Consider the following 16,805-nt stretch of genomic DNA (forward strand, 5'->3'; position numbering starts at 1 on the left):
CTTCAATAGCAGATTCTTGGCCATTTTTCATGCCTGGTTGGCATTCTTTCTTCCACGTCTCTATTGGGGTGTCATATTCTTGAGCCATAAGTTCTTCCCTATGAACTTCAAAAAATGAATTCTTAGCAGGAAATTGTCAGTGGGTGGGTCAAGGGTTGGGATTTTAATTAAAAAAATATATTAATTATATATGAATTAATATATAAATCTATACACAGTTATAATATATAATTAAAATAAACTTATAAATCATAAACTAAGACAATTAATTAATTTAAATAGTTTATTATTTTTATTATAATGTATTACTTTCTTTTACAAACAAACATACTTTCTATTCTGAAATTTTAAATTTTCGCTACAATGAAAGTAATTAAGTTTTAAATTTCCCCTCCAACAAAACAAAAAATTATATTTAACTTTTTAAGTCATAGAGTTTTCTTAATACAAGTAACATGTAAATATTCTTTTATATAGTTTATTAAAATAAAAGGATTAATAATTAAAATAAATGTAGAAGGTGGTGATGATGTGGCATTGTTTTTTTAGTGTTTTTGGGTTTTCTTATTGGAAAGGTTTTTAAAGACTTTGAAGAATGAGTGTTTTTATGACGTGTCAGCTGACAAAGCATGTTTTTGAGGCGTTTTGAGTTTCTTATTGGTGATGCTCTTAGTATATAAAAACATAGGTATTGATTCTAATCCTTAGGCTATGCAATATATGGTTCAACCCTCATATTCTCCATCATCCGTCACATCATCTTTTTCTCCATAACTTATCCCCATCATTCAGTCTATGTTAACATCTCATTCTTTAACATTTCATTCATTAATATTATATAAAACCAAAAACAAGGGGGGAGGGGGGGGGGGGGGGGGGTTGGTTTAAGTGGCCTCATTTTCATCATTATTGTTCACGTATCATTCTTTTAGCCACGGCCTATAGCCTTAGAGTAACATTTTTAACAATTTTAAGGTCATTTGTTTACTCGCCTGACCACGAGAATTTTAAGGGTTCTCGAGACAGGCATGCTCCTACCGTTGCATGTACTGAGAGATTAATGGTTTCGGCTTTTGATTGCGGTTTCTGTAACTTTCTCAAATACCATGAACTAATTCGTAAAACTTGTCATGAGAATTAGATATTAACTCTAAAGGATTAGTTAATCATAGGAATCATTTGACACAAATAAAACACTAAAACAAATACTTCAAGGAATAATTATATTAACTAGTATACATGGCTGCTCTCCAGAATTCTTCACTTCAGCTTATATTATTATTATTAATATTATATTATTATTATTATTATTATTATTATTATTATTATTATTATTATTATTATTATTATTATTATCACCCTGATGCAAACAAAACAACACAAAAACTAAGATTAAAAATATTATAATATAACAATTGTTTAATATAACTCATAATTCATAAGACATAACAAAAATCATACCAACCAGATTAATCACATGACTCCAGCAAATGATGCAATGAACTGAAGTGTTCTCAAGTTATCATGAGCTTTCACTTTTGATCCCAAATCACAGAGGAGATTAAGAGTATTCGACCGGAACTTATACCGCATAACCATTCCGTTTCTTTCAATCACGAGAAACGACTCCTCTTCGTTTTCGCCCACCACGATACACTTAACATCAGCACAAACCCGTCGGTGCGGCCTATTGGTTTTGGGGAACATCCAAAGAATATCATTAAGCTTCACAGTGTACTTCACTGACCAATCCAAATAATGACAGTCCAAGAACTCACTAGTCATCGTGTAAATATTCAATTCGTTGGTGCATTCAACTCGAGCGAGAAGTAAACGACCACGAGACTCGAACAACTTGGGATCAGAATGTGCTTTCCCCACAGGAGTTGCTGTGCTTTTTAACGTTAGAACCTCTACGTCTAACTTAAGAACCATGCTGTGTAATTCGTTCACTTTCATTAGCCAGTAAATCGAGTCGTTTAAATATATCAATCCATCCTGAACGCGAACTCGAAACATGTTGATCCAAAACCTTAGTTCATCATGAACCTTCCAAGCGCGTGTTTCTGAAGAATAAGTTCGTGCTTGCGAGAAGCAATCGTTATTACCACGATATACAGCTCCAACGATCACGACTTTGTAATGCGGTGATTTGGTAGGATCGAAAGCTAATACACGAGCGGAAGCCGTGAACTCTCCCTCTGCTGATTCATTAAATTCCGGAAGCTTATAAAGCAAATTCATTGATGGATTAAAGACATGTAACTCGTGTTGTCCGAAGCACAACAGAACCAGACCGTTACAGGAATGCAAAAGCTGGATATTACGCTCCAAGAAATCCGAATTGAAGGCGTTGAAACTCGGATACCTATAGCCGGGTGAACGTTAAACCAAATTAACTGAAAACCGAAGCATAAACCCACCGTTAAGTTTTTGATTTTTTGAATAACCGATTTTTGGTTTGGTTTTAGTTAACCATTTTTTAATAACTGAAAATAACCAAACCGATTATCAATACTTTTATCCTAACAATATTCTTCTAGTGATATTATGTTTCAATACCTTAAAATAATATATTTGTCTAACTTTCTTTAATCATTACATTATATTTCATTCCATTAATAACATATATTAATTCATTTCGAATGACATTGACTTTAAAGTATATTATTATGTTTATGGTTTTGAATTTGGATTTTAATAAAATTCTTAACAAAGGTAAAAAAAATTAGTCCGTGTCAAAAGTTTGTGTTTAGCGATTAATTAACCAAACCGATTAGGACCTAAACGCTAATAACCAATTAACTGAAACCAAACAGTTATTGTTTTTTAATAACCAAAGTGTTCAGTTATGGTTTCTAGTTTCGGTTATTGCCATTAACTGAACCAAACCGAATCGTGCACACCCCTACCTGTATGCGGGAATTCGGGTATCCAACGGGACAAAGTCATATCCAGTAAAGTTTTCAAATTGTCGCTGGAGGAGGATACCGGAAGGGGGATCCGTGTTACGGGTTTCGCTCCGGCGAAGTGCGAAATTAGCGTCTGTGATCAAAGAGAACCAGCGTTTGGATACGGATTTCTGTTAAAATGTCGTTGCTTGACTCCACTGCAACTGCTGATGGTGGTGGTTCCGGTGAACCTCCGGCCACCGGTTCAGTTGGACCGGTGGGTGGTGAAATAAGCTTCCGGTTCTTGAACATGCTGACTGTAGAAACCCTAACACATAGAGAAGGAATTCAGAGGTTTGTGATTTGAGAATTTGGGGAGTGGAAAAAATCTAAAAACCAATCCGAAACCGAAGAGATTAAAATAACTTAACCGAAATAAAAATCGACGGTTTGATTTATGTTCATCGAGCCGGGGGTCTCACCGGAAGCAGCCTCTCTATCCCTATGGGGTAGAGGTAAGGCTGTCTACATCTTACCCTCCTCAGACCCTAACATAGCTTTGCTATTGGTGGGATATACTGAGTACGATGATGATGATGATGATGATGATGATGATGATGATGATGTTCATGTAGAATCAAACTTACTGCCGGTTTTTTGATTTTTCATCTAATAAAATCGAAAAACCGAATCAAATTTATAGACTTTTATTTCAGATCATTTATAACAATTTAATAATAAATGTCTAACTCATATTTTAACTCGAACTTACGAGTAGGTTTTTGGTTTTCCATGTAATAAAAACAGAAAAACTGAACCAATTTATATACTTTTATTTCAAGTAATTTATAATAATTTAATAATAAACATCTAAGTAATATATTTTCATCCAAATGTACAATAATCGGTTTTACCATTCAAAATGGGTCGCGACGCAGCTTGTTGCCCGCATATCCACCGTTTTGTTGTAATTGGATCATTTTGTTTAGTGTATGAAGTAATTCATTATCTAAAGTTCTAAACCTAAATTTTCAAGCTTAAATGATAAAACCGGAAAAAAAACTGAAGTTTTGGTTTTTGGTTAGGTTTTAACTCAGAACCGACCCAAACCGAACCGTACCCACAGTGAAAATATTGAATTTTGTTTGTATTGAGAGTTTAGGGTATACGAATATCCTTTATATAGATGAATAGATAAATGTATGTAAAATTATCCCGGTAGAATGTAAGATGTAAATACTTCCGGTGGTAGTCTGTTGGGAGCCTTTTGTACGAGACAAACACTCTAAGAACTAGACAAGGGACAAGAATGTTTTGGAACAATATTTTGCTTCATTTCTCAAAAACAACTTACAAGAATTAAATATGCCATGGAGATGAACACACGATGTCCATGATCCTTATTTCTTGGAGACATGCATCCACCATGTTGTACTACACGCTGTTGTCTTGCATAATTAGTCCTTCGGGTTTGATAATCTTATTAGCAGCCCTTTAACTTCTTATGTGAGCACTTGAACTCCCCAACTTTAGTTTTGTACTTCTAAAAGTTAGCAAAAACTGTTAAAAGTTAAATGTTTTTTAATGGTGTTTGGAACTACACTCAATACCCGATTAAGCCTTCCTGAGGGCTGAGAAAGGATATCAATTGCACATACTTAGTTTAACGCTCCAGATTAGACTCACCCAGTGAAATGTTAAACTGTAAAAATTATTAAACTCATGTGAAAAGATTTAAATTAATTTTTACGTAATTGGTTACAAAAAAAGTCTTAGGTGTTAGGGTCAAAAACGCTTGGTGTCAACCACTTTGGATTATACATAAAACACTAAACAAATTTCTAAAGAATTTTTAGACGTCTTAAAAACATACTAAACAATAATTGAGTTAACTAGATTTCATTGAACTAAAAAAATAATCTAATTATAATAGAGAGGCAGATAAGAGGGCAACAAGTTGCGTCGTCACCCCTTTTAAGTTTTTGTAAGTTGGGTATGAGTTACACCATCAAACTAAAAACAAATATTTAGATTTAACAGTGTTAAAAATTATTTAACACTAGCATGTTGAAAGTTAATTTTAAAACAGGTGATAGAAAATGAAAAGGATTAAGCGTTAAGATTGATTTTAGTTTTAGTATGAGTTTTATTTTAATATTCTTTGTTTTGTTATCGTATTTTGAATGGTAGTAAATCGAGTTAAATAAGGTAACATGGTTTCCGACCTAGTATAGATTTTTTTTGTTTTCTAAGTTAAGTTATAGTATTAATGGATGTGTTAGGTGTTATCGTAAGTGTGTCAAAGGTTAAAGTAAATCAGAGAAAGAGACGATCTTAGTTGAAATCAAAATTTTGTTTTCGTGTTCTTGGAAAGGAAACAAAGCAAAGGTCACTAGAGGATTTATTGTTGAGCAAAAACATTTACAAAACATGGAAGCTAGTATCATTTTGAAGGATAGTGTGCAATTCCATATACAAATGTTTCATCATTTATGACTCATAATAGCCTTTTTTGTACAATAACTCCCAGAATCATTAAAACCGGAGAAACAAGAAAGATCACATATGGTAACGCTTGAATAACTGCATCTTCGTCTTCGCCTTCAACTTCATTTGAAGACACGTTATTCTTCTTTTCAACGAACGCATCAAAGAAGTTTTGGTACCCTGTTTTGCGTTTTGAACCACCCAAACTTGTCACCTTCATCATCTCCATTGCCTGAAATTGACAAGTTTGACTTTAGACGGTCAAACTTAGCTTATAATAATATAACTTTAAAAATAAAAATCTTTGAAGAATTCGATCACCTGGAAGCTGAACACAAACTGTCGCGCTCTCTTGCTCACGCCAACGTTTGGGTGAGACTGCAACTTCTCATACATAGCACGGGCTTCAATGGATCTATCAACACATGAAACCATTGAATATCTACTTCTAACAAAAATATATGACAACAACAATTACATATTAATTGGAATATTACCTTTTCAGATAATATATTGAGAAAATTACATTTTTCGTCATTAAGTATATAGCAAATTTTAGGTTTCGTCCTTAAACTAAGGAACTACCCGAAATTGTTCTCTATGTTCAAATTTCTTTGCACATTTCATCATTTCCACTAGCAGATTTAATTTTACTTTCTTCAGTAAAAAGGGTAAAAAAGATTAAAATTTTATTTTCTCATTAAAAAGGGTGAAAAAGATTATATTTTTATTTTTTTAATTACAAAGGGCAAAAGACCAAATTGCCATCATGCGCTATGTAATGACTAAAGTTAGCATAAAAAATTAACGTTCGTTAGTGGAAAAGACGAAACGTGTAAGCAAATTTGAACATAAAGGACAATTTCTATTATTTCTTTAATTTAAGGACGCGATCTATAGTTTGCTATATAGCTCGACGAAAGTATAATCTACTCTAAAATATTTATATAAAATTAATTTGCATACTTGCCATTTGCATCATAACAAAGTAACAATAATAACAAGTCTGAACCTGTTGAGGGAGTCTTGACAGATAGACCATTGCAATGCAGCTAAACCATGAAGTTCACTCTGCATAAACAAAGAATCATAATTTTCAATCACTTTATTCAAATATATATATATATATATATATATATATATATATATATATATATATATATTATAAGAAACATTACCTGGTATACCAACTTATCCATAACTTTTTCATAAAAACCTATTGCATCCTTTAACTTTCCGGTCTCCATTAAATAATCTCCATCTTTCAAAACCTAAATATGTTAACAAAATTGCTAACAAGTTGTTATTCAATCATATTTACTAAATTCTAAACAATAAAATTAAAAGAAGTTACATGTGAAAACGGTACCATCAAGTTTCAAGCACACCTTCTCACATTCGGCTTTCAACTTCGGATCAATATTCAAACCCATCTGGCGGTTATACGCGGCAATCAGTTGTCGTGTCCGTGCCTGTTTTGCAGCCTTGGATTCTGCTGTTTCAAGCACCTCTCCGGGTCGAATAGTTTTCCCGCCACCATACTAAATTATAATTATAACAACATAATAATTTAACTTACAATAACAAGTTAACAACAATATCTTACTGTTTTGGATATGTTATTCGGTCTAGGGAAAACACCCCACGTAGATACTTTCGGCTTATAAAGTTCGGTGTCGCCTTCAGTAGTTGTGTTCGAATCCGAGGTTCTTTTATTACTAAATTTACTTGTATCACCAACAATGATTTCAACATCTGGTAAATCTCCTGACGGAAACGGATCACTTATCGGAATCAAACCAGCTGGCAATCCTCTGCCTTCCTTCTTATCGGCAAATCCTAAGCCCACAAAGTCAATTGCTGAAACTTTGGGCTCATCCTTCTTATCGATCCTCTCGAATTCATTCGGTTGATCGAACCCTATAGCACAAATTTACACGCAATAGTGAAAATTAGTTCTAAGAATAGTAGAATGCCAAAATCAGTAGTTCTTACTAGGGGTGTAAACGAGTCGAGTTCGAGCCCGAACTCGTTTTAACTTACGAGAGCTCGAGCTCCTTTTCCAAAACTCAAGCTCAAGCTCGGCTCATTTGTTATTTATTAAATAATACTTATATACATTATTAGTTATTTTTTATATATTTTGAGAAAACTTTAACGAGCCTAGGCTCGGTTCATGCTCGTGTGTAATACTTAAATGAGCCAAAGCTCAGCTCGTTTTAACTTAGGAGACCTCAAGCTCTTTTTCTATAACTCAAGCTAGGTTTGTGAGTTGTTTTCTCAAGCTCGGCTCGTTTATTATATATTAAATAACTCATATACATTTTTAGCTATATTTACATATTTTGAGAAAAACCTTAACGAGCCTAGGCTCGACTCAGGCTCGTGCGAAATACTTAAACGAGCCAGAGCTTGGCTCTACAGTGTCTAACTAATACATAGAAGTACAAAATGGATAAAACTTGAATATACACTAGGCTCGACAAGCCTAGATGATCTTCCCATATAAGGCTAGAGCTTAGGCTCAGGCTCGACAATAAACGAGCTTTAGTTGAGGCTTGAGCTCGATGGCTTAGCTCGTTTTGAGCTTTTTACTGATCTGATCTCAACTAGTTTGCGACTACAATTTCTAAGGGTGTAAACAAGCCAAGCCGAGCCTAACTAGGTTTGAGCTCGGCTTAATCTGACTTACGAGAGCTTGATCTCGGCTTTTTTCAGCTCGAGCTCAGCTAGTGAGTTGTTTTTTAAACCTCGAGCTTGGCCTTTTTATTATTTATTAATCAGTTTATACATTATATTAATTATTTTTATATATTTTGAGAAATAACTGATTTAGTCAATTGAATAAGCCGGGACGAAGCTTAACGGAGACCCAAGGGTCCCCTTTTTGCCTAGTACAGTGTATATATATATATATATATATATATATATATATAGGGTAAGGATCCTAAGAGAACCATTTAAAAATTGAGAACTTTGAGAACCATTTTGGACCACTAAAAAAACCTCTAAAAAATATTTAAAAAAATCATACGGAGTAAAACAAAAAATAAAAAAAATTTAAAAAAAGTAAAAAAACCAAAATTCTTATATTTCATTCCGGTTTCATAAAAAAACAAAAAAAAAACTTCGTATTATATACATGTGTATAATTTCATTTAATCTCTAGTTACGTAATGTACACATATATACATGATCTTAGGGTAGGGTTATTATAAAAATAAGATGTTTCTTAAGAAGCATAAGAATAAATCTTGGTCCTTAGATGTAGGTAATTAATGGTCTAGATTGAAAGTTGACCAAAATCTACATAGTGTTTTATTTTGCAAGTTGGTTTTAAAACTGCCAGGGGTAATTTCGTCCATATTGCTTTTTTAAATTACATAGTGTTTTAAATGTTCTTAAAATTTTAGGCTAAAATCATGGATTTTTCCAAAATAAAAAAAAAAAACACAATCAAATCTTTGAAAATAAAAAAGTATTTTTATGAACTAAGAAACTATGTTAATAAATAAAACTCTATTAATCTTATCTATTTATGAATCAAAATACGAAAAAGGTATCTGAACAATTATAAAATCAACTCAACGGAAACAAAAATAAAATCATAAGAGTTTTCAAATTACCCCATAAAACAAATATGTATAATTAAATGTTTTGGATAATTTACAAACAGTTTGGTGAATTCATGCGTGAGTGCTTTCCAGCACAACAAAGTTATAAAATCATTATTATCATGAGGTCTTGAAGGTAAGAGGAGGAGCATTTTTAATTTTGTACATTTCAAAATACCTCCGGCTATATCATATCATCGATCCAGATCCAAAAAAACAGGATAGTTAACTTTGATAATTATCAAAATTATAATTAACACTAAAGACTAATATGCCCTTTATAGTTTTATTTGCTTAATGCCACATGTCGAACTCTTATTGCTTCTTATTCTTCTTCAAAACACTTATTTTTATTCAAACCCTTTTCCATGATTATATACCTTAAATTGTATATATGTGTATAAAAAAACATGTATAAAATTTTAAAAATAAGCATTATACATATATGTATAATTTTGTTAAACCGATATTTTTTTTCAATTTTTTTATAAAACTCGGATGAAAAATAAAAATTTTTGGTTTTTTTACTTTTTTTTTGTTATATAATTTCTTTTCTATTTTTTTTTGTCAAAAAGAGTGTTTTTTATGGTCTAAAATGGTTCTCAAAATTCTAAATTTCAAAATGGTTCTCACATTATCCTAATCCTATATATATATATATATACAAGTTTTTGTCCAAAAATTATTTACCCGTTTTTGTCCAAAAAATTTAAGCCCGACCCCATTTATGAAAAAAATATATATACATATTGAATCCCCTCGTTTTCATTCATGCTTCGCCGCTCGAGCTTATGTAGTACATTAAACGAGTCAAAGTTTGACTCAAGCTCGGCTTTGAAGCATAAGGTAAAACTTTTACAAAAATATATAAGGTTTGAGCTCGGGCTTGGGCTCGAGTCAGAGCTTGTTTCAAGCTTTTTTATCGATCCGATCACAACTAGCTTGTGAGTAATCTTACTACACAAATAACAAACCTTTATCTTTGTTTTCCACAACTAGTGACTTCTCTGAACCAGGGTCTGGATTTTGAGTAATATTAGGAGTTCGGTTTGTTTGGATTGACTTCTTGTAAGCTTTGGCTCTGGCTAGTGCTAGCTTAACTGGGTCTGGTTGTTGTTGTTGTTGTGAGTCAGATGATGATGAGTCTTTGACTGCTCTGATTAAGGTGATGCTGCTTCTTTTGTGGTTTGTTTCAGTGGATGGTTTGATTAATATGTTGGATGCAAATGGGTATTGGGTGATAGGAGCCATGGGTATTGGTATGTCAAGGTTAAGTGGGACTCTGAGCTTTGGCTTCCATGGACATGGAAGATGCACATATAGTTGGATTTGGTGTTCTGTTACACGTGTTAGCTTTTAAGCCTTTTAATATCGATCCATAATTTGAGGGACATGGGATTTTAAATTTTAATAATAAACGCTTTGTCTAATTTAATTTATCGCTGCTAAGCCAAAATTTAAAAATGTATTACAATAGTCTCAAGTTTAGATTATTGGTTGTCAATGAACTCTTCATTAACAGGGTTAGATTTAGGAATGACAATTAAACCCGAATTTGATGGGAAACCTGAAATTCAATATAAATGGAACGGGTAATACTCGATCCATTAGGGATTGAGATTAGTTTTGAAATTTTTCGCGGGTTTGAGACGGGTTTGGGTTTTCTAATATACCCGACCCGATTACCCGATAACATAAACTCATTTACTCGATTATATACCGGATATAGCTTATTATATTATACATATACTATATTCCAAATATATTATTTGTCGCACTTGTTTATGTCAATTATTTGAGACATTTTATCTTTACAGTAATCATCTTTGTAATCGATTAGTTATATTTTGTCAAAACCCGGTATAAACCTAGCGGGTTTTGAGCCGGATATACCCGACGGGTATTTTATCAAAACCCGATAAGAAACCCGAACCTGATGGAAAAACCCGAAATCCGACGGGTAATTTCCCGATTAAAACCCGACGGGTTTGGGACAGACTTTCATAACCGAGTATGGGTTTGGGAATACCTAAACCCGACCCAAACCCGACCCATTGTCATCCCTAGTTAGATTGCTTTAGTTTTTTAATGACGTATATGATGACGTGACAAAAATAGTAATGTGGACTGCTTATATGGTAAACAATTGTTTTAAATTAAAATTTTCGAACAAAAATAAACGAACTGAACCAATTTTTAATTAAAAAAAGAAACAAACCAAACTACTTTTTTAATAAAAATAAATAAAAAGAACCACATTTTTTTAACAAAAATAAACGAACCAAACTATTTTTTTAATAAAAATAATTTAATTATCATTTATCACTTTTATTACTCTACCGTTACCATGACGATTATCGGGGATGACAATGAGTGAGATATTAGATCTGGCATTGTAATCTTTGTTTTATATAAGTGATTATATAACCATGTCTCGCACTCTCGTGTATTGACATGCTCTATATTAATTAGGGATGAGCTCGATGAAAGTACCGGTATTGAGGATATCAACACCAAAAATACGTACCAGGTGCGAATGTAAAGATTCAATATAATATAGGTACTGTAACGATCTCGAAACCTCAAAAAGTTAGTATCATAATGTTCCCGACGATACATGTTCGATATCGATGCACGGTATCATTTGTTCATCCCTAATTAATATAGAGCATGAATGTAAAATCATACTCCCTCCGTCCCATTATAAGTGTTCACATTTCCTTTTTTATTTATCCCATTACAAGTGTCCACTTTCAAAATTTATTAGTCATTTTCCAAGTTTACCCTTAAACACACACAACTAACATTAATAAACAATATTGATGGACCTACTTTTGAAGGGTATTAATGTCATTTGGTAAGAAAAAAAAGTAGTAATTCAATCCACCTTAAACTTTGTGATTTTCAAACATGGATACTTATAATGAAACGGAGGGAGTAATTAATATAGAGCTTGAATATAGAAATACCAAAAAATTTAAAATTCACTGAACGTAAAAGCATTTCAATCTAGCCCCTCCTCAATTGAGGTGGGCAAAAAAACCTCATTTCGGATCTGACTCAAAACCGGATCTGGTTCAACCCGACTCATGGATACGAATCAGGTTTTGTTTTCTTTGAAAATTCGATTTCGGGATCGGACCCGACCAAATCTCACTGGAACCGGTTCCATCTCTACCAATTCATAACCTGTCTCAACCAAAACCTTATAAAAATTCGTATTCGGGATCGGACCCGACCAAACCCAAAACCGATTCCTCCCAAACCTTGTTTTTAACTTTTTTTTAACCATACTCGAAATCAGTCCTTAAGGCCCTTTTCATGTTTCTAAGTTGTAGCCCAATTATTATTACTATAATATTTATTATGCGCAAATTCTAGAAGTTCATCGTCATCGACGACATTCGTCTCATACTTTTGAGCTCAATTAATTAATTAAGCTTGTTTCACATTCTCTACTCTCATTGAAGGTTAATATTGATTTCAACTAATTAAGTTTCCGGTCACTAAACTCTAAGCCCTAATTTCAATTATTATTATTATTTTTTGTTTTTATAGTTCACGTTGAATCCAACACAGTCGACTCCTTTGTATACAGGTCAGATTTTTATTTTATTACTCTCCGATTATAATAATGTTCAGATTCAGGATATGTAGAATTATTTATTTAGATAGTAATTAGTAAGTATGTTTATGTACTTAAAATATAAATATTGATATCAGTTTGTATTTAGTTGAAGTAACCTTTGTTTATGCATTGTAAATAATCTTTAGTGGCTTATTAATTTTGTTACAAAATAATAAGTTTATCCGTTGATTCGATATACCTATTTCACGGATTGCTTGTGTTTTTGTTCATATGTTTAATTGCAACTGCTGTGATACTAAACTCATTTTTTAATACAAAACAAAAATAGTCGAATAATGAAGACTATGAATGAATGTTTAGAAAGCTCGGAAGCTGGTTACTTTGCCTTTTGCTGTTGTTACTCATTGTTATTCTTTTTTGAATGTGTCCGTTGTGTAGCCGTAAAGTTGTCGGTTATGGGTTTTAGATTGTTATTTGATTAGGTTGCTAGTGGTTTTTAGATGGACATTTTTAAAATTTGTTACTGTATCTTCTTGTTTTTAGATTGTTATGTTTAGTGGTGCAATTGAGCCGAGCAGAGCCCGAGTTTGACTAGGCTTGAGCTCGGCTCGTTTAACTTACAAAGAGTTCGAGCTCGGCTCGTTTAACATTTTAACTTACAAAGGGCTCGAGCTTGGCTCGTTTAACATTTTAACTTACACAAGGCTCGAGCTCAGCTCGTTTCGATATCTATTTCTAAAGCTTGAGTTTGGATCGTGAGTAGTTTTTTATGCTCGAGGTCGGCTCGTTTAGGCTTGTGAGCCCACTCGAGCTCGATAAGTGAATCTCGGGCTCGTTTATTGAGCGAGCTTATTTTTAGGCTCGAGCTCATGCTCGTTTAAGCTCGGATCGATCGAGCTTTTTCACGAGCCGAACTCGAGTAGCTCACAAGCGGGTCGGCTCGTTTGCATCCCTGACTGACTCAGATCTACTTATAACTGACCCGTTACCCAACCCTGCCAGTTTCACTAAGTCTACTCATCACTGCGAAAGTCCTTGATAAAAGTAGAGAGTTGTTCTGTTTATGTCTCCGTTATGTTTGCATTTTGGTTTTGCCTGCAGCCTGCTTATGCGTTTAGATTGAGGGGTTATTTACTTGTGTTGGGTGCGTGTTTATTTAATATGTTTTTTTCTGATGTTAATGTTCAAGTTACAGAAGTCATAAACCTTTATTAAATATATATTTACTACGTGCTGTTAATTATCCAAACTGGAAACAGGGTGATCGAGCAATGGGTGAACCCGTGAAGGGAACTGTGACATCATTATCTTCAGTTTTCGCACCGGAGGACACCCAAAGAGCGTCTGTACATGTTCAAGAAGTTATATCCGAACGCCAGAAAGAGGTTCAACAGTTGCAATCGTTTCTCAATGATAACACCAGTCTTGTTAATCTCGTTAAGAAGCTTCCCGATCAACTGCACCACGATATAATGGCAAGTCTTCCACATCTTCAATTGTTTTGTCGTTTCATTTGAAGTGTTACTTTTTTCTGCTGTGACGCTTGATTGATAGCTATTAACTTATTAACACAGTTTTTAATGGATAATTATGTTCTATATAATATAACACGAGTTTCTTTGTGTTATTTTTTTCAGGTTCCTTTTGGGAAGGCAGCCTTCTTTCCTGGCAGATTGATACATACCAATGAGTTAATGGTAATTTTTCTTTTTTATATGTTTGTTGTTATTATTTCAACCTTTTGTATCAGCAAGTTTAGATGATAAAATTGGGTAAATATTATTTTTGTGCCACATCTTAAAAGATTGTAGTATCAAAATAAACTGCTATAACTAATGTCCAGACCTTACGAGGCATATCCAATTTGTTTGCAGGTTCTGTTAGGAGAAGGTTATTATGCTGAAAGAACAGCTAAACAAACAGTTGAGATTTTGAAAAGAAGAGGGAAGAATCTAGAGTCACAGATTGATACAGTCAATGCATTTATAAAGGATCTCAAATTTGAGGCCTCTTTCTTTGATGAAACCGCTACTGAGGCTGCAGTAAGTTGTCTTTTATTCTGCACTAATAGCAATTAGGTTTTAGTCATGATCTGCTCTCGTTTGAATCATTGAATGATAAATGATACTTGGAATTGCTTGAAGAATATGAACTGTTGCATGTAGTTTCCACTTATGTTGAAACATATGGTGTATCTTTATTGATCTACCGACTTATGTAGAGTATCGTTATATATCCATGAGTTAGTATCTCTGTATGTTTTGTTTTAAAAAAGACGAGACACAAGGTATTAACATCATCTGATGATGTGAACAGGAGGGTATTGTAGAAATAAGAGAAGAGTATGTTGATGATGAAGCTTTAAATGAAGATAAGGCGACAACAGCAGCAGGTTCATATCTCTTTCTATTTGAGAAAACATCTAGTTCTATAGATTTTTGAACCATATGTTGTTTAGAAATAACCAGCTGAAAGTCTTGAGTTAAATATGAATTTCAGGTGAAGATGATTTTGCTCGTATTTTATCCCGGATGGAAGAACTTGAAAAGGAAGAACTTGAAGCTGAGATTACTGACGAAGATGAAGAGAAAGAAGAAGCCGAGATCACTGACGAAGATGAAGAGAACGAAGAAGCTGAGATCACTGACGAAGATGAAGATAAAGAAGAAGCTGATATTGAATCTGAGGTTAGAATTTCAGAGGTAATGTCTCGACTTGTTAAATATTTCCGCAAATTATTATTAAATAAATAACATGTTTACTTATGACTTGCAGCTCAAAGAGTCACCAAATATTCCTGTATCCAAAGGTCAGTCTGCTGTTAACATATCTTTCATTAAATTTGAATGAACAATCGCTTGTTACATTCATTGTCAGATATAAACCGCTTATTATTATATATTGTTTATCATGGCCCAGAATCACATATTAAAGTTCCCACACCAAGTGGATCAAACGTTCCCGTGAGGCATGTAGAGCATAATAAAGTGAAGAGCATATTAAAGGTAGGGGATGAACTTTTGATCCGTTTAATTAAACACGTGCCTGTTTGGATTGTGTTTATATCTCTAACCGGCCGAACCGGTGGAAATTAGCCCAAAGTCTTTCTTTATGCACACAGCCTCTTAAATCGTTCTTATTCAAAGATTTATATTATTTTTTATCAATACTGTTTTGGTAATCATAATAAACGTGTTACATCTTTTGAAGGCTTCTACCTCGACATCAAAGTCGAGCAATGATAGTAGCAAAACAAGTGTTGTTGCACCCGTGTCAAAGAAGGTATAAACTTTTTGTTAAAGATTTATATTATTTATGTACTGATACTGTTTTCGTAATCATATTAAACGCTCTACATCGTTTAAAGGTTTCTTTCTTTGAATCAAACTCGAGCAATGATAGTAGCAGAACGCGTGTTCCTGCACCTGTGTCAAAGGAGGTATAAACTTTTTGTTCAAAGATTTATATTATTTATGTACTAATATGTTTCCGTAATTTAAACGCATTACATTTTTTTAAGGTTTCTACCATAGCATCAAAGTCGACAAACGATAGTAGCAAAACAAGTGTTGCTGCACCTGGGTCAAAGGAGGTATAAACTATTTATCAGTCCGGGTCTTTTGTAAACTTTTAAACGAGGTGTTTGGGGTTTGGATATAAGCATAAGGGTTTGATGGTGATTCCTGCATGTGACCCAAACGCTACCTTTGTTTGTGTGATGGTAACGACAGATGTCATTATATGTTTTGCAGGTATCCAATTCTGGTTCAAGCTCAAGCGAATATGATTCGTGCAAGGCAAGTTTTGTTACATTGCAAGTATATTTAGGCTCAAGAAATATCATACATTTATTAGTAATGACTTTTTGTTCCTTTGCAGGCGTTTACGGGTTCTATTGTGGAACACGCTTATAACATCGAGGACCGTCAAACGGGTCAAACGCCTGCACGTGCGTCTAAACCCGTATCTAGATTTAAGATGCAAAGAAAATAGACACATGATGATTTTAAGGCATTAGATTCACTCACTTTTTGGGTTATTTTTTATATTATGTCTTGGCATGTCTGATCTGTTAAAAGAGTCAACTCAAATTGACCTATTTGGGTCAAATACCATCCAGTTTAAAAGAGTATGGAGAATGTTTGACCCTACTATTATTTAAAAAAACTGTCACTTATTTTAATGAAATTTTTGTAGTTTATAATTACATTAATATAACTTTTA

General features: G+C 33.4%; 3 protein-coding genes across 4 annotated transcripts; 1 reads left to right on the forward strand and 2 right to left on the reverse strand.

Annotated features, from left to right (window-relative positions):
- Window positions 1-1,473: 1,473 nt before the first annotated feature.
- LOC143617244 (F-box protein At5g07610-like) lies at window positions 1,474-3,203 on the reverse strand. The gene is made up of 3 exons (XM_077089865.1): window positions 3,153-3,203; window positions 2,913-3,082; window positions 1,474-2,368 (listed from the first exon to the last, which is right to left on the reverse strand). The coding sequence occupies exons 1-3, from the start codon at window positions 3,201-3,203 to the stop codon at window positions 1,474-1,476; spliced, it is 1,116 nt and encodes a 371-aa protein (XP_076945980.1).
- Window positions 3,204-5,235: 2,032 nt separating this feature from the next.
- Window positions 5,236-10,377, reverse strand: LOC143617250 (uncharacterized). Its single transcript, XM_077089872.1, has 7 exons — window positions 9,967-10,377; window positions 6,985-7,298; window positions 6,767-6,919; window positions 6,557-6,649; window positions 6,391-6,449; window positions 5,700-5,793; window positions 5,236-5,610 (listed from the first exon to the last, which is right to left on the reverse strand). The coding sequence occupies exons 1-7, from the start codon at window positions 10,241-10,243 to the stop codon at window positions 5,389-5,391; spliced, it is 1,212 nt and encodes a 403-aa protein (XP_076945987.1). The 5' UTR covers window positions 10,244-10,377; the 3' UTR covers window positions 5,236-5,388.
- Window positions 10,378-12,465: 2,088 nt separating this feature from the next.
- Window positions 12,466-16,741, forward strand: LOC143617249 (uncharacterized). 2 transcript variants are annotated; one of them, XM_077089870.1, is made up of 12 exons: window positions 12,466-12,590; window positions 13,841-14,056; window positions 14,219-14,278; window positions 14,456-14,623; window positions 14,898-14,973; window positions 15,081-15,283; window positions 15,357-15,390; window positions 15,501-15,586; window positions 15,792-15,863; window positions 15,949-16,020; window positions 16,102-16,173; window positions 16,334-16,741. In XM_077089870.1, the coding sequence occupies exons 2-12, from the start codon at window positions 13,853-13,855 to the stop codon at window positions 16,493-16,495; spliced, it is 1,209 nt and encodes a 402-aa protein (XP_076945985.1). In that variant the 5' UTR covers window positions 12,466-12,590; window positions 13,841-13,852; the 3' UTR covers window positions 16,496-16,741. The 2 variants fall into 2 exon arrangements, with proteins under 2 accessions (XP_076945985.1, XP_076945986.1); XM_077089871.1 differs by having other exon boundaries at window positions 15,081-15,268.
- The last annotated feature ends 64 nt before the right edge of the window (window positions 16,742-16,805 follow it).

The sequence above is a fragment of the Bidens hawaiensis genome, unplaced genomic scaffold (genome assembly GCF_021521415.1).
Source record: "Bidens hawaiensis isolate Kalapana, Puna unplaced genomic scaffold, B.hawaiensis_p1.1 tig00053294_1, whole genome shotgun sequence".
NCBI classification, from domain to species: domain Eukaryota; kingdom Viridiplantae; phylum Streptophyta; class Magnoliopsida; order Asterales; family Asteraceae; genus Bidens; species Bidens hawaiensis.

What these genes read in the sequence shown, in the direction of transcription:
- LOC143617249 (XM_077089870.1), top strand. Translation starts at nt 13,853, where the DNA reads ATGGGTGAACCCGTGAAGGGAACTGTGACATCATTATCTTCAGTTTTC. An exon ending in TAAGGCGACAACAGCAGCAG is followed by an intron (nt 14,974 to 15,080) that starts GTTCATATCTCT and finishes TATGAATTTCAG; the next exon opens with GTGAAGATGATTTTGCTCGT. An exon ending in TTGCACCCGTGTCAAAGAAG is followed by an intron (nt 15,864 to 15,948) that starts GTATAAACTTTT and finishes CATCGTTTAAAG; the next exon opens with GTTTCTTTCTTTGAATCAAA.
- LOC143617250 (XM_077089872.1), bottom strand. Translation starts at nt 10,243, where the DNA reads ATGGCTCCTATCACCCAATACCCATTTGCATCCAACATATTAATCAAA. An exon ending in TGGATAAGTTGGTATACCAG is followed by an intron (nt 6,450 to 6,556) that starts GTAATGTTTCTT and finishes TTGTTTATGCAG; the next exon opens with AGTGAACTTCATGGTTTAGC. An exon ending in TGTCAAGACTCCCTCAACAG is followed by an intron (nt 5,794 to 6,390) that starts GTTCAGACTTGT and finishes ATGTGTTGATAG; the next exon opens with ATCCATTGAAGCCCGTGCTA.
- LOC143617244 (XM_077089865.1), bottom strand. Translation starts at nt 3,203, where the DNA reads ATGTTCAAGAACCGGAAGCTTATTTCACCACCCACCGGTCCAACTGAA. An exon ending in CCACCGGTCCAACTGAACCG is followed by an intron (nt 3,083 to 3,152) that starts GTGGCCGGAGGT and finishes ACATTTTAACAG; the next exon opens with AAATCCGTATCCAAACGCTG. An exon ending in ACCCGAATTCCCGCATACAG is followed by an intron (nt 2,369 to 2,912) that starts GTAGGGGTGTGC and finishes ACCCGGCTATAG; the next exon opens with GTATCCGAGTTTCAACGCCT.